General features: G+C 59.7%; 1 protein-coding gene across 5 annotated transcripts in view; it reads left to right on the top strand.

Annotated features, from left to right (window-relative positions):
- Nucleotides 1-15,366, top strand: part of RASGRF1 (Ras protein specific guanine nucleotide releasing factor 1) — a 100,067-nt gene that overhangs the window by 34,614 nt on the left and 50,087 nt on the right. For all 5 annotated transcript variants that reach the window (XM_019803534.2, XM_002923000.2, XM_019803535.2 and 2 more), the window contains exons 5-9: nt 1,960-2,213; nt 9,463-9,542; nt 11,316-11,509; nt 11,756-11,865; nt 14,734-14,852. In XM_019803534.2, the coding sequence (XP_019659093.1) occupies nt 1,960-2,213; nt 9,463-9,542; nt 11,316-11,509; nt 11,756-11,865; nt 14,734-14,852 (757 nt within the window). The remainder of the gene's footprint in view (nt 1-1,959; nt 2,214-9,462; nt 9,543-11,315; nt 11,510-11,755; nt 11,866-14,733; nt 14,853-15,366) is intronic.

Genomic DNA, 15,366 nt, shown 5'->3' with positions numbered 1-15,366 from the left:
CCTCCCCCAATGCCACCCCCAGCCTCCTCCCCACTACCACAACCCCCTGACCCCCTCCCCATTGCCACGCACCCCGCCCCCTCCCCATGCAGACCTTCCTCTCACAACTGCCCCCTCTAGTCCCACACACACCTTGGCATGGGAGCCCCTGGACCCGAGAGCTGCCCCTGCTGGTTTGCTCCATGAGACTCCAGGGGGCAAACATCTAGAAGGCCCTGGGGATCTGCCCGGTGGCTGGGGTGCTGACCAGCACCGTGGGCCAGCGAGGACAGCAGGTGCCCAGGGAAGGGGCATGTGTGCGTGTGCAGGCTGCCAGACTTGAAGCCGGGGAGCCCGGGTCACCCTAAGACTGGTGGAACTGGACAGTCCTGCGTGTGGAGGGGGCAGAAAGGCCCTGACGCCCCCAGACCAGAAACTGCACACGGGCGTCCCCCGGGCCGAGTTCAGCCTCCCGGCGTGTTTGGGGTTTTGAGCCCACATGGTGTGTTTTTTTTTCTTGTTAATTTGTTGCAAGTGCTTTAAAAGCTAAACGTTTCACATCAAAGTCTGGATTTTGTTTCTCAAAAATAGAAATAGCTAACATTCATTAAGCACTTTCTGTGTGTCAGACGCTATTCTAGGAGCTTTATGCAGATTAATTCATTCCTAACTGAAAACCCTCTGGGGTTTCATTATTATCTGCATTTCACGTATGGGGTAGGCTGCGGTGCAGAGAGTCAAAGGGACGTGCCCAGGTCACAGAGCTCCACGTTTGCACGGGACGTTTAAACCCCAGCCCCCGAGCTGCAGAGCGCACGTCCTCTGTTCCCCGGACACAGTGGCCCCCGGAAAACACAAGGTCGCGCAGCCCAGGGCCCTCCTCCCATACAAGCCCCGTTAGTCCCACCAGCCGGCCTCCTGCGTCTGGAGGAACTGCCAGGCCCCCACAGGCCTCGGGGTTCACCACCAGGTCCGAGCCAAGCCCCTTCCATCTGTGCTGTGGCTCCACTGGGCTTCTGGGCCCATTTTGAGAAGCCATTCTGGTTGGAACATTTTACGTAGCAGCTGAAATCCTCCTCTCTCCCTCGATTATCCCCCTCCTGGGGGCTCAGGGCAGGCCCGCCCTCGTGGAGAGAGCCTTCCTGTCTTGGAAGAGAGAGGTCTGGGCTCAGGGCTGGGCTCCTCTCCGGGGCAGACAGCCCTAGCTGCACATCCTCAGCCTGACGGCCGAACGTGCCGCTCATGCCCCTTTGAGCTGAGACTGATATCAGCCATCCCTGGTCCTCACCAGGCGACCCCGGGACCCGCAGGGCTCTGTCCCAGCAGCAGGGAGCTCTATGTGCCTGGGAATCGAGTCCTCTCCCAAGTTCTTGCCAACACGTGGCCGTGCCAAGCAGCCCGACTCCCAGATCAAGTATCAGCATGCGTTTCCCCACGGAGGCAGGAAAAGAGGTTCCAGGCAGGCTCTGGGACTCAGAGCGCTCATTAGGCCCCAGCACGAGATTAGCTCATTTGTCACGTTCCGTGCGGTTTGATAACCACCCTCCATCCAGGTGCGTGTTCATGGAGACTCCCGGGCTTTCAGGCCGCTCGTGGGCCGAGATGCAGTGGGAGACGGGCCCAGCACAGCCTGGCAGGCCTCTGTCCTCCAGCCCTGTCCCATGATGCAGACTCGGACCACCCTTCTCCTTCAGAGCCCCGGGGGTCTTGTTCACACACAGAGGTCCGCGGCGGGGCCTGGCATCTGCCTTTCCGGCAGGCTCCCGGGAGATGCCACCAGTCCCAGACCGCACTGGAGTCCGGGCGCCCCCCATTAGCTCTGCCTACAGATGGGGAAACTGGCCCAGAGGGACCGGGCAGCTTGCCCAGGACCTGGCCGGCGGCGTGCGCAGGCCTGGCCCCCAGCCGGGCTTTCCTCCCCGCACGCCCCGCCCGCGGTCCCCGCTGACAGAGCCCCCCACCCCGCGCCCGGTCCCACAGGTGCAGAGCTTCCTGCGAGGCTGGCTGTGCCGACGCAAGTGGAAGACCATCATCCAGGACTACATCCGCTCGCCGCACGCCGACAGCATGCGCAAGAGGAACCAGGTGGTGTTCAGCATGCTGGAGGCCGAGGCCGAGTACGTGCAGCAACTGCACATCCTCGTCAACAACTTCCTGCGCCCACTGCGCATGGCCGCCAGCTCCAAGAAGCCCCCCATCACGCACGACGACGTCAGCAGCATCTTCCTGAACAGGTGAGCTCCGCCGGGGCAGGGCCCACCTCGGGGCGCTCGGCCCGGCACGGCTGAGCAGCCGGCCCACGTGGCTTGGAAGCCGCCCGAGCCACGTGGCTCCGAGCCACACACCCCCCACGAGCGTGGCTGCAGAGCACACGGGGGCCACGTAGTGGGTGGAGGCGCTCACGGGGCGGCGAGTCCCCCAGGGCACGCCCAGCAGTGTGTGGAGACGCGTCTGATGGTCAGAACCCGTCTGGGCCTGGCGGGTGCTGTGAGCCCTGCAGGGGCAGAGGCCAGGGCTGCTGGGAACCTCCGCCGGGGCGCCAGGCCAGCCCCCCAGCAGAAGATCATGGCTCTCACGCTGTCAGGGCCGACGCTAAGCGGGGGTGGAAGTGGTTCGAGGTTTAAATCAGGCCCCAGAGCGCCAACTCTGCTCCGTGCTCCTACCCTGATGTGGCCGTAATGACCTGGAGGCCAGGCTCAGTGCCGCACGTCCACCTGCCCAGCAGACACACGCACTTTTCCCAAATGGCGACTCTGGCATCGCTGTGGGGTTCAAGGCGCCCCAGAAGGCCGAGCTAGCCGCTGCTCTGTGGCTGTCAACCTCCTCGTAAAAGGAGTTTCTTAAGAAATGGTTTAAGTGGATGCACGTTTTGGTGGGTGCTAAAGTTGGGTGAACTGCAGAAAAGGGACAGATGTGAGAACACATAACCAGAGTGCAATGTGTGAGCAACCCCCCCAGGAATTAGGGTGGGCCACCGTGTGCCCCGAGATGTTCATTCAGCTGTGGTCCTGCCAAAATACGCCTCACTCAGCCGTTACACTCTCCCTGACCGGCCCTCAGCCAGGCCCGCCCCACGGCGGTCAGGACCCAGGGGGTGCAGGTGCGAGGGGCCTGTGGGGCAGCCTGGAGGTGACGGAGGGGTGCAGACGCCGGTCAGGGGTCTGGCTGGAGAGGCCCAAAGTCCTTGGGGTGGGCAGGCCTGAGGCCATGGGTGTGGACGCCCACAGGGTGGGGGCAGGAAAGAGACAGCCTTTGACCCCTGAAGATCTTCTAGAAACTGAACCACTGGGCTTTACGAGGTTCGTTCTTAACGTACATGTTGAATTTTTAAGTATCGTGTAAATGCCTCTATTTCCTAAAATGAAGAAAATCAATTATGTTTTTGTGAAATTGGGTAACATTTACCCCAGAAACTACAGTGGGGTCTTTCCGACACAGTGACAGGAGCGTCCCTGAGCGCCCTGGGCAGTGCAGCGGACGAGGACCCGCCCTGTGCTTCTCTGTTGGGAGGTCTGGGGTGAAGCCAAGGAACCCCATCTCTCGCAAGTGCCGCGGCCACAGCTCACGGACCGCACCTGCAGGCGGCCCCCTGCCCTGGAGGCTCAGCGCCGCTGACCCTTGGACAACTCCAGGGTGGGGGGGCATGCTCAAATATTCACGTATGACTTTGGACTCCCCAAATCTTAACTACGGATAGCGTTACTGATAACATAGCTGAAATCTGCCCGTTAAATGGTTTACAGACATTATCTGGAGGGAGCCGGAGAGGAGAAAACAGCATTCAGAAAATCACAAGGAAAATACATTTTCAGCGCCATACTGTATTTATCAAGGAAACCCGTGGGTAACGGGCCGCGCGGTTCGAACCCGGGCCGCTCAGGGTCAGCTGTGCTGTGGGAGGCACCCGCACACTTCTGTGCCACGCATGCTTCTGGTATTTTAGGGCACGATTGCGAGCCTTCTGTGAGCGCTTATCACCACCGCTAAGAAAGCTGTGCTTTTGTGTTTCTTTAATCTTTCTGCAATTTTGTTACTCTTATCAATCTTTGACGGAATTCTCTTAGCTGGCGTCTTCCGTGGAGAGATTTCAGGCCAGCTCCCAGCCTTTGCTCAGGAGTTGTTTGAAAAAGTAGCCCATGGTTTTTATCTTACAACGAGTGCACGATCGGTCAGAGGCCTTTACCAGAGAATAAACGGGAGGGAGTAGCCCCCTCCTCTCCTGGCAGCAGGCGCCTGCAAGGGGCAAGGGGCCCACGGCCGATGGGCACCGGCTTCGCGATCTCACTGATCCTGGTCCAAACCGCGGCGGCCTGATCAGTTCTTGTGGCCTCCAGAGCGTGGGCTCCGCTGACGCGGGAGTGTGCCTGCCCCCTACGGGGGTCGGAGGATCCAGTGAGGGGTTCGCACACCGCATCTCGCACTGCGCTGGGTGTCCTGTGTTCCGTGGGAGCGAGACACTAACGCAACCGTCAAGCCCCCAGTGATGCACCTGCCAGAACAAAATCCACATCTCACACGGGGGGCGCTTCCCTCCTCCTCTGTGAGGCCGGCATCACTCCAGCACCCAAAACAACGTCTGTCTCCTATCAGAGCACGTAGATACGGAATATGACCAAGTTGGATCCAGAAACACATCATGGCCAGACGGAATTTACCCCAGGAATGCAGGGCTGGTTCAGCGTGGAGAAGCAATCGATGTATTCCACTCCGTTTTCTTACCGTGTGAAGCAGGAAAACGCAGTGAGCCTATGCGGGGACGCAGTGCTGTGCGGCGGGCTCCCTCCCCGCCCCGGCCCTGATCTCCAGCGGCAACAGGCTGCAGTTCCTTCCGTCCCCGGGCCCAGGCTGGGGGCGAATGAGCCGGGAGTGGCTGCCTTGGGATGTTCCGCAGCTCAGTGGACAGTCGGTGGGCCACAGCACGACCTTCACTGCCCCTCCTCTGTGCCCTCGTGAGCACAAGGAACCGCTGGGGTGATGCTTCCCTTGCCCTCGTGACGAGCCCAACCAGCACTCGGCGGGAGTGAACGTTCTGGACGGCGCTCACCACATTACGGCTGTGCTTTGCGGAACCTGCTTCGCACCTGCATGCTTTCCAGTCCTCAGAGGCGCCCCACGAGGCTGGAGCTCAGAGAGGTTGCCGGGTATGCTTGAGGGCACACAGCGATCGGTGGGCTGCAGTTTCAGCCCCACTCTGTTTCCTGTTAAGCTCTGTACTCCCCACCGCCCTGCTAGCTAGCAGGCTGGGCTCCTGTCCCCTGACCCCCAGCCTCCTCCCTCTGCTCATGACCGCGAGGGTCTGACGTGCGCTCGGCCTCGGCCCTGCTCCGCTGGAGAACTTCTCTTGCATGGGAGCCCCGCTGTCCCACTTACTGCACAAGGGCTGTGCAGACAGCACCTGGGGTGCACAACCGCCCGGTGCTCCCTGCTCTGACCACGGTACAGCGGGTCGTGTGTCACAGGCAGAGGGGCTGCCCCACTCAGGAGAACACTTTCCTGCACGTGGCTTCCCGCGGGACTCGCGTTTAGGCTGAGAGGTCTGGCCCGCTGGAAACCTGATGCTAGCTTGGTAGTTGCTGGAGCTGGGGAAGGGAGGCCTCTTTCCAGGCTGGCGGATTCCCCGACGGTGCTGCGGGGCAGGGAGGGGTTCACGGTGTACTCCCCCAGTCGGGGAAGAAAGGTGTTCCCAGTAAACGCGTCCAGGCCGTTTCGGTTCACCCAGACAACAAGCTCACAGACTGGGGCTATTTCCCGGCGGTGGAAACCACGCCCGGACCCCCAGCGCAGGGCACCACAGGCGTGGCTGGTGACCAGAGGCACCTGCCCCAGGGGGCAGGTGGCTTGTACACGGATGCCCACTCTGAGTTGAGCGGGATGGTGAGAACTGGGGGGGTGGGCAGTGTGCCACCATGGATTAGTCATGTCAGCACCGGAGGGCAGATGGGTAAGGGGCCGTGTGGACGGGCAGAGGGTGGGGCGGGAGTGCAGGGGCCAGGCTCTGCCCACCTCCCCCCGGCCTGGCCGTGGGCAAGTCATTCCCCTTTTTTCTGGGCTCAGGAGGGGACTAGGCAGAATGAGCACGTCCCAGCTATGTTCTGCAGACAGGTCACTGCCTCTCCCTCGAACGTTCTTCCCGCCCTACCGTCCTTGACGGCTGTCTCCTGCTCTGTCTTCACGTCTTTCCTTGGCTATCACGTCCCTGGCCACCCCCATGTCCCTTGCCACCACTGGCTTATGTCCCTGCTTGTGTGTCCCCAGGGCACCCTGCTGCCCTTCGTGGCACTCATCACACTTACATAATGACTTACTCTGTGTCTAGGTCCCGCTTGGCTGTGGGTGGGGTCAGGGCCGTCGTGTACAGCTGCACCAGCTACACACTACACAATTCAGGGACAGCATTCTCACGGGCCAGGGAGCAGCACAGCTTTTCTGTAGAGCGCCAGAAGGAGGTATTTCAGACCTTGTGGGCCATGCGGTCTGTGTTGAAACTAAGCGGTCACAGATGATCCATGAATGAATGGAGGTGGCTGTTCCCTGACAAATCTTCACTTACGGACGCTAAAATATGAATGTGACGTATGTTCACGTACTGTGAAATATTCTTTTTTTTCCAAACCATTTAAAAATATAAAAATCTTTCTGAGATTGCAGGCTTTACAGGGAGTGGGCCATTACCTTGGATGGAAAGATTCTGTGTCTTGGAGTGGCCACGTTCACCCAAAATATTTTATAAATGTAATATGATTCCAGCCAAAGGGCAGCATAGCAAAGTGATCTTGGAGTTCAGCTGAAGGAGCAAATACATATAAGTCGGTAACAGTGTTTCCAAACAAGGACAGTGAAAGAAACATGCCCTACTTTATTTAAAATATGTTATAAAAATGTATAAATACATTAAAAAGAAGGAAAATAGCCCGAGGGTAGTGCCAGAAAGTAAGGTAGAAAGTCTAGAGACAGACCGAAGACCGTGTAAGAAGTAGGAATGGCAAGAAGCGGCGTGGACAAGAGTGGAGACGGTGGGCGTGTTTGACGGGTGGAATCGGGCAGCTGGCTGACCTCACCGGGGAGAACGGCATGCACACCCTTGCTCACATCTCACACCCGGTAAGTGCAGCTGAGCACTTTCATGTAAAACCGAAGCAGGAAAACAAAGCAGGTGTGTATGAGACCCACACACTCAGAAGCAGAAGGTGGACAGACAAGATATGCCTCACAAGCCAAAAAGGAAAAACTTCCAAAAAATAAAAAACTGAAACAGCAAACACACTATCAGTGGGCAGACAGCTGAGCAAGAATGTCTACACCATGTGTTAGGGTTATTTACTTAATACGTAGGGTTATTTAAAATTAAGAAGAGACAAAATAGTAATTGGATGTGGCTAGGGAGTTCCCAAAACAAGGAATTCAGATGGCCATACATTAAGAAAAATGTTCAATGAACATAACAATGATTTTTTTTAAAGCAAATCAAAATAAGATCAATTTATTTTCCTAGGAGATGGGTAATGATTATAGGTGAAATTCTCTCAGTTTGTACTTTAAAAATGGAGGCTTCGTCACCTGTATTTTTATAGCCCTAGCTTATGACGTTCCTAACATGCTACTACAGTGGCCCGTGCAGTGTTGGAATTTATCCTCCCCGATGCATCCTGGCAGTTTTCTGCTAGAGGTGCCTGGGAATGGCTCCCCTGAGTGTTGCTGGGGCCATGCTCAGGGTAGTCCAGAGCTTCCTGGCTCCCTGAAGAACCCCTGAAAGTCCCCTGATACCCAGTCTTCCCATCTCAGATCAGATGTTCTTCCCTTTGTGCATTCTCACACACACTTGGGTCAGTCTCTTGCTTCTGAACTGCCCAAGTGGTCTTCACACGTGGCCGGCCAATGTTCTCGGGATCAGTACGCGTTTGTTCATTCGACAGACTAGTTCAAGGACCGCAGAGAGACAGAAACCAGCCCCATCAACAGTCCCTCTGTAGGGGACCTGCTGCCTCAAACTGAAAATGACTTCAGCCATTCATGGTGGCCCTGGTCGGGGAATCAGTGCGTCACCAGGCCAGGGGGACCATTCTCGTGGGACCTCAGGGAGAGGACGGTCATGTCTTCATGGTGACAGGACCCACGCTCAGAATGAGAGCTCAGAACGTTTCCTTTGCTTGGAATCTTGTTGACAGTCTCTCTGGCGCCATGTTTTCCTTCCATCCTGAGCGTCCGGTGGATGAAACTGGGTTAGAGGCCTTGCTGTTCCACCTAGAGGTGTCGTCTGGGTGTCTCTCTCCCCGACCCTCCCTCAGCCTTCCCCCTTCTCCCCCTGAGGTCTCGGGGCCCCTCTGGACACGAGGGAGACCCCACGCTCTGCTGCCCTCAGGCCCGTGCCCCCCGGCGCCTTCCACCCCTGCCTGGCCTTGTGGTTCTGAGGGAGTGAGGCCCCTGGGGACACATGGCACTGGGAGAGGGGACAGCCCAGGGCCGGGGGGGGAGGGCGTGTGAGCAGAGGCTCAGAGGCTCAGGCTGCCCCAACTCTTCCTCTAGGGGCCTCACTTTCCCTGTCCGAGAATAGCGTGCACGACCTTAGCATCCTTTTGCAGTCCCCCGTCTGGTTCAAGGCAAGCCCCAGACCCTCTGGGGAGACCCCCAGATCTCCAGGGTGGTAGGAGCCAGGGTGATGAGGGGCAGCAGAGGAGGGACAGCTGGCAGGGAGGGGGCTGCCAGAGTCTCTCCCCCGCGGAGACAAGAAGTCCCCGTGTCCTCAGAGGACGAGCTGTGACAACAGACTGGGGCTGTTCTGGGGCCAGCTGCCTGGGAAGCCGTGGGCGGGAAGGGGGTGCCAGCGTGGCTGCCTGGGGAGCGCACATTCCCCAGGCATTCTAGGCAGCGACAGAGCTGGTGCTGGGGGGACACTGGGTGTTTTGCTTCCCTAACTTGTCCCACAAAGGGCACTGGAGAGCTAGCCTTTACCGAGCACCCACTATGCACTGGGCACTGACATCGTCCCCTTGCTTGCAGGGTTACCTCATTTCACCTCCCTGTTTTGTGCAGAAAGACGTGAAGTTCAGAGATGCTCGGCATCTTGCTTAAGACCGCACAGCCCGGGGTCGGGGCCTAGGCTGAGCGCAGCCCTGCGTCGTGTGGGTCTGAAGCCACAGCCCAATATGCACGTCATCAGGGGCCTTTACTCCGTACTCTCCAGGGCCCTGGGCTCCTCTGGGATCCCCAAGGTTGCTCCCAGATGGCACGAACTCGGGGGGCACAGCGAGGCTGGCAGCCCCAGCCTGGGGAGCCCTACTTGGGGCCGTCCTGGAATTCTCCGCTGCTTTTTAACACGGAGTCCTGCGTACTCGTCCAGCACCGGGCCCCAGCAGCTTACAGGCACTGCTGACGGGCTTTCACCCGGGGCTCCGCGGAGGAAGCAGCTTGCTGCCGGGGTCCCGCCGGCCCCTGGGTGCCGCCGGCTCGGGGCAGGGCGCAGCTCACCCCAGGCTTTCCCCGCAGCGAGACCATCATGTTCCTGCACCAGATTTTCTACCAGGGCCTGAAGGCCCGCGTCTCCAGCTGGCCCACCCTGGTCCTGGGTGAGTAGCCGGCCCCCCGACGTCCCTCCCCGGGCTGCCCTCCAGGCTGCCGGCGCTCCCGTCCTCCCAGAGCGCGGTGGAGGCCCCTCGCAGGCCCCCCGAATCCCTCGGGGAGAAGAGGAAACACACGTGGGCAAAAACCTCATGTCTGGGAGGACGCGATCTAGGTTTAGTTACGTATCTACTGTTTCCTTTTAAAAATAATATCGACGTACCCGTTTGAGACATTTGAGAATCCAGAAAAGTAGGAAAGGTTTAAAAATATCAATCAGAGTTCTCCCTCCAAAGAGAGCTGCCATAAACATCTCTGTGTGTTTTCTTCCAATTTTTTTCTATGCATAGATCTTGGGTTTTTTTTTCCCAGTTTGCATAATTGCAAACATACTGAATTTACATTTTGAATCTTGCTGTGGGTTGTTGTTTTTTTATTTATTTTAATTTTTTTTTAACCTAACTTGATGGCACAAGTGTTTTGTTACCCTGGAAGCGGGCTTTTTGATGGCTGTGTAATGCTCCACGCCTGTCACTGGCTCTCCGGAATTGGTCCCACTTCTTGTTGCTAGAAATCATCAGCTCCGTGTGTGACATTTTCTCCTTTTTACAGAGTATTTCCCTGAGATACGTTTCCAGAAGTAGAATTTCTGGAACAAAGAACTGCCCTCAGGCCATGAAGGCCTCTGAGTGGGTGGGCACTTTTTTGTTGTTTTTCTCATCATTGTCCCCCGCTTTCCCCAAAGCCAGAATGTGAGCAGCCCTGGAAAGACAGGGCTGCCCCTACGGCCTCAGCGCGGTTGAGCCCTCTGACTGCTGGGCCTGGGCGGTGGACGGCCCTACCCAGGAGCTCTGGTTCCGGGTCTTTTCTTTCTTAATGGGGTTTGTAAGCCTCGCGCTCCGTGGGCCCACCCCACCCATCAAGTGTTGAAGGATGAGTTTGGGGAGATTGGTTGGGCTCTGGGAAGCTGAAAGGGCAGGAGGACCCTGGGGCTGGAGGGTGAACAGGGGCAGATGTCCAGAAGGACAGAGGAGGATGGACGGAGGGACAGACGGCTGAAGGGCCAGACCCAGGAGGGTGTGGGGTGTGGCGGGAAGACTCAAATAGGGAGTCAGGAGACCTGGTTCCAGGCCCACTGCGGACTCACCTTGTGACCTCGGTCATCACTGCTGTCACAGGGGGGACACTCTGGGAGGCAGGCCTCTTGGGGAGCCCTCCATGTGACCCAGTGAGGGAGCCAGAGCAGGGGGCAGTGGGGGCACAACACAGTTACACCGGAGGCGTCATTGGACCCCTGGGAAACTCTGGAGCTGGAGCTGGGCTGGCCGCTCAGAGGTGTCATGGGTGAGGCTGGGGGCTGTCCTTTACACCCCCACCTGGGCCCGGTACTGGGTGGGGTGTGGCCTGTGCATGAGGCAGCCTCCCTCCTCGGAGAGCTGTTCCTGGCAGAGAGGACCCAGCTGGGAGCCCACAGGGAGTGCCCACAGCCTGGAGGGGTGGGGGCCACAGCAGTGCCCTCTGCACCTGCTGTCGGGGGGGGGGGCCTCCAACACATGGGGGCCAGACTGGACAGGCCGGTTCTACAACTGTGATTCTGCTGGGGCCTGCCCATCTGGCCCTGGAGGGGGCAGGGGTGCCGGAGACCCCCCTCCCTCACCAGGGCTCCTCCGGGCGGGGCTCCCCGGGGAGGGGGTCGGGGGCTCCTTGGGGCGATGCTCCCCGGGGCCGTGCTCCCCGGGGAGGGGGTCGGAGACTGGCCCCCTGAGCCCCCTCCCTTGCAGCGGACCTGTTCGACATCCTCCTGCCCGTGCTGAACATCTACCAGGAGTTCGTGCGCAATCACCAGTACAGCCTGCAGATCCTGGCCCACTGCAAGCAGAACCGCGACTTCGACAAGCTGCTGAAGCACTACGAGGCCAAGCCCGACTGCGAGGAGCGCACGCTGGAGACCTTCCTCACCTACCCCATGTTCCAGGTGGCGCCCTGCCCAGTGCTGGGGGCCGCGGGGCGGGGGGCCCGGCCTCCTGTGCCGCTGAGCACCCCTGGTCCTGAGCTTGCCCGCCCGGCCTCCGGCTCCTCCCGGCTCTGGTCCCAGACGGCCCAGCTCCAGGGCTCCTCCCAGCTGACGTCCGTTCTCTGCCTCCCCCTCTCTCTTCCTGTCCTGTGCTGCTGCTCCGTCCCTCCGCCTGTCTCCACCCCCCCCGCCCCCTCCCCGCCCCAGATCCCCAGGTACATCTTGACGCTGCATGAGCTCCTGGCGCACACCCCGCACGAGCACGTGGAGCGCAACAGCCTGGACTACGCCAAGTCGAAACTGGAGGAGCTCTCCAGGTGAGCCTGGCCTCTGGGCGCCCCCACCCCTGGCCAGGCCCCAGGCCGGGGCTGAGGATGCCCCACCGGGAGTCTCAGCCCCGGCTGGTAAGAGCTGGTGTTCAGGTTAGGATTCGGAGGCAGGGGCTCAGCCGTCAGCAGCAGGAAGCAGAGCCCCGTGAGCAGACACTGATGGCTCAAGCCCAGGTGGGCACCGGACACGGGGGGCTCGGAGAAGGACACTCACAGGGGCCCGTTCCCTCTGTCCTCCAGTGGGACTGTGTCCACCCTGTGGCTCCACATGCCCGAGACTCTGGCCAGCAGCCTGTGGTGTCAGTGGGGACACGAGCCGGGGGCCTCTGGTCAGGGCCCCACACCTGCCCCCCTCCCAGTCTCCAGAGCCCAGGGGAGCTTTCTCTTTGTAAGCTAAGCAGCCAAGGGGCCCAGGTGGAGGAGCGGGCTGTGCTCCCAGGACCCTGGGGGAGAGGGATCGGGTCTCAGGACAAACACCTGGGCACCCAGGTGCCTCCCGGCACCCCTGGCGTCACCCAGACAGATGATGGTGGTCAGCGGCAGACAGCCGTGGGTCAGGCGGAGGCTCAGATTCCAGGGGCATTTTGAAGGTGGAACCGGCAGGAGTGACTGGCAGATTAGATGGAGGGACAGAGACTGGAGGGGGTTGCAGGGTCCTAGGCTGAGCAGCCAGAAGGGTGGAGGAAAATCAGGAGGGGCCGTTTGAGGGGAGTCCTTCCTGTTGCGAGGACTGGAGCTGGACAGCAGTGGCAGAGGTGGCCAGAGGGGAGCAGGGCATGGAGGTCAGGGGAGCGAGACGCCAGGGGTCATCATGAGACTGGTGAGACGACCCTGGGGGCTTCACCGTGTGGGAACCAGACGTGAGGAGGGGCCCTGCGCCCAGAGATGGGGTGCCGGAAGGTACGAAGGAGGGTCGGCCCACCACAGCCCTGCCCGGTGGCCCTAAGAGGCTTCCCCGGCCCGGCAAGGGGCAGCCGGTCAGGCCTCGGCTCCCCCCTGGGCAGAGGGAGGACCGCTGGCCCAGGGCAGGGCAAGCGTGTTAGCAGGGCGTGATTGCCTACTCATGAAACATCTGTCCTTTCGAGTCCCAGGGAGCCAAATCCTGCACACTCTTCCCCAAGGAGAAGGCCGGGGGCCCCTGTGAGGCTTTCGTCACCCTGGGGCGCCCTGTCCTAGCGCCCAAGGTGCTTGGCCTGAGACCCTGATTCCCATCCCCCGGGGTCCTGGGCATCCCACCCCATCACCCGCACCTGCCCCAGAGCTCAGCCCTAATGCACAGAGGGGGCTTTCCTGTCTTTACGCCATCAGCCCTTCCCCCTCCCCGCCCACGGGGGCCACAAGAGCTTCCAGCCCCCCAGCTGTACTCACACGCCCACCTCCCTGGGACTGGCTCCCACCTGCCTCTGGGCCTGCCTGTCTAGCCTCCTGACCCCCACCGCCAGGCGCCCTGAGCACTGGCTCCACTTCTAGCTCCCCACGTGCATGAGCCCCTGGCTGCACGCGCGGCCTGGTCCCCGATGCAGACCCCAGCCCGGGGCTGGCATGGTCTCAGCAGCAGCAGTCCACGCGGGTCTCACGGCCAAACCAGGTTTGCTACTTTGGAACCCCTCCCCCCCTTACTTTCACAAACGACAGCCCTCCTGGGGAGAATCCCCACCAGCAGGCGGATGGTTCCCATCGCCTGTGGCTGCTTCCTGGGTCCCACGTCCCTCCCGGAGGCGGGCTGGGGCCTGGGCTCTGAGGATAGTATCGCTGGGGGTGCCGAGGCCCCATCGTGAAGCCCGGGTCCCATAGCCAGAAGAAATGACAGATAAAAATAATGTCTGAGTTACAACATGCTGATCACTGCTCTTCACGGAAGCACCCGCCATGCGCCAGACAGTCGGTTATCTCCCACCCTCGCCCCCAGATCCTACAGGTGGGAGACTAAGGGCCAGAGACGTCCAGTAATTGCTCAAGGTGACGATTCCACCAGCGCACATCCAGCCTGACAGGTGTCCCCTCCCGTTGTCCTGGGGTTTGAGCTGGGTAATGTCCCTGCGGAAACTGCCAGCCCTTGACTTGTGGAATCAGCCTCTCCTGGAGCAGGCGGGGCACTTCTTCCAGACTCCGCCCAAAATTACTCATCATCTTCCTGACCCCTGGAAATCCAGGCGCTCCTTCCCCAACCCCCTTTTATTTAAAAGTAGGTAGATGGCGCCACCTGCTGGAAAAGAGGAGTGTTGCGGCAGTCAGAACAGGACAGAGTTGTCCGTAGTCTCAGTGGCATGCTGTGGCCTGCTTCCCTCCCGGACGTGCAGGAGCCTGTGAAAGTAAACTGAAGTCAGTCTTTCCCTGAGCCAGCTGGATTGCCATCGTTCCAAACTCAGCCATTCCAGAACCCAAACACCGTTAAGGAAACAACCATATAACGAGCATTCAAGGAGCAGAAACAGCAAGTGCAAAGGCCCTGGGGCAGGGATAAATTGGTTTGTTGCTGGAAATAAGACCAGTAGTGGGACAGAGGGCAGAGTAATGAATAAAGAATGTTTGCTGAGCTCCCATCTTCCTCCCCATGCTGCCATTCTGTTGCACATGGTTCAGACTTTCACATCAGACACACCGGCTTCCTAACTGCTAACCTCCATTTCCTTTTCCCTGAAATAAGAGTCCCTGCTTCCTTGAGTTTCCAGAAGAAAATGAGACCACGCTTGCCTGTAGAGTGTCCAGCACACAGTGGGTGCTCAATAAATGCAGGCCATCTCCCCTTCGTGACTGCAGGCTCCAAGAATCCTAGGAGCCAGGCTTTCCCGCTGGGTCCGGCCAGAGGCCTGGCTTCCCCTCCTGCTGCCTCTGACTTATTTCCCATCCCCGCAGGATAATGCACGACGAAGTGAGTGAGACAGAGAACATCCGGAAAAACCTCGCCATCGAGCGCATGATTATCGAAGGCTGTGAGATCCTGCTGGACACCAGCCAGACCTTCGTGAGACAAGGTACGCATCCTCCACCCAGCCCCAGGTGGCCCCACCGCAGGGGCAGGCGGCCCCCCGGGACCCCTCCAGTGTCATGCCTACGGAGTGCCCCAGGGCCACTGCAGGGCTGTGGGCGTCGCGTCCACGTACAGGTGCTGTGGGCCTCCACGGCTTCCTTCCCTCCAGAGATGTCTATCTTCTTCTTCCCAGACGGCCTGGCCTGTCGTGCATCCTAGTAAATGCCGACTTGTGTTTTGGGGGGGGAGAGTAGGGAGCGAGGGCGAGGACAGACAGACTGGCCCCTGGATCACAAGCATTTCTGGTGGTGTGGCTCAGTCCCTCTGTCCTCTGCCCGTCATCCTGCCGCTGGGGATCTGCGTCTGGGAGGCACAGCCCCCGTGAGGGATGGGGAGGGGCTGGCCGCCCGCATGGGGATGCCGGGGCTTCAATGCACCTGAGGGCTGCCCCACCCAGAGCCCGGGTTCTGTGGGCAGCGGCCTCTGCTTGCATGCCCAGAGGTCCTTCTGTCAGGCCC

Source organism: Ailuropoda melanoleuca, chromosome 9 (genome assembly GCF_002007445.2).
Source record: "Ailuropoda melanoleuca isolate Jingjing chromosome 9, ASM200744v2, whole genome shotgun sequence".
NCBI lineage: Eukaryota > Metazoa > Chordata > Mammalia > Carnivora > Ursidae > Ailuropoda > Ailuropoda melanoleuca.
Note: the sequence above shows the minus strand (reverse complement) of the source record. Positions and strands in the feature narration are given on the sequence as shown.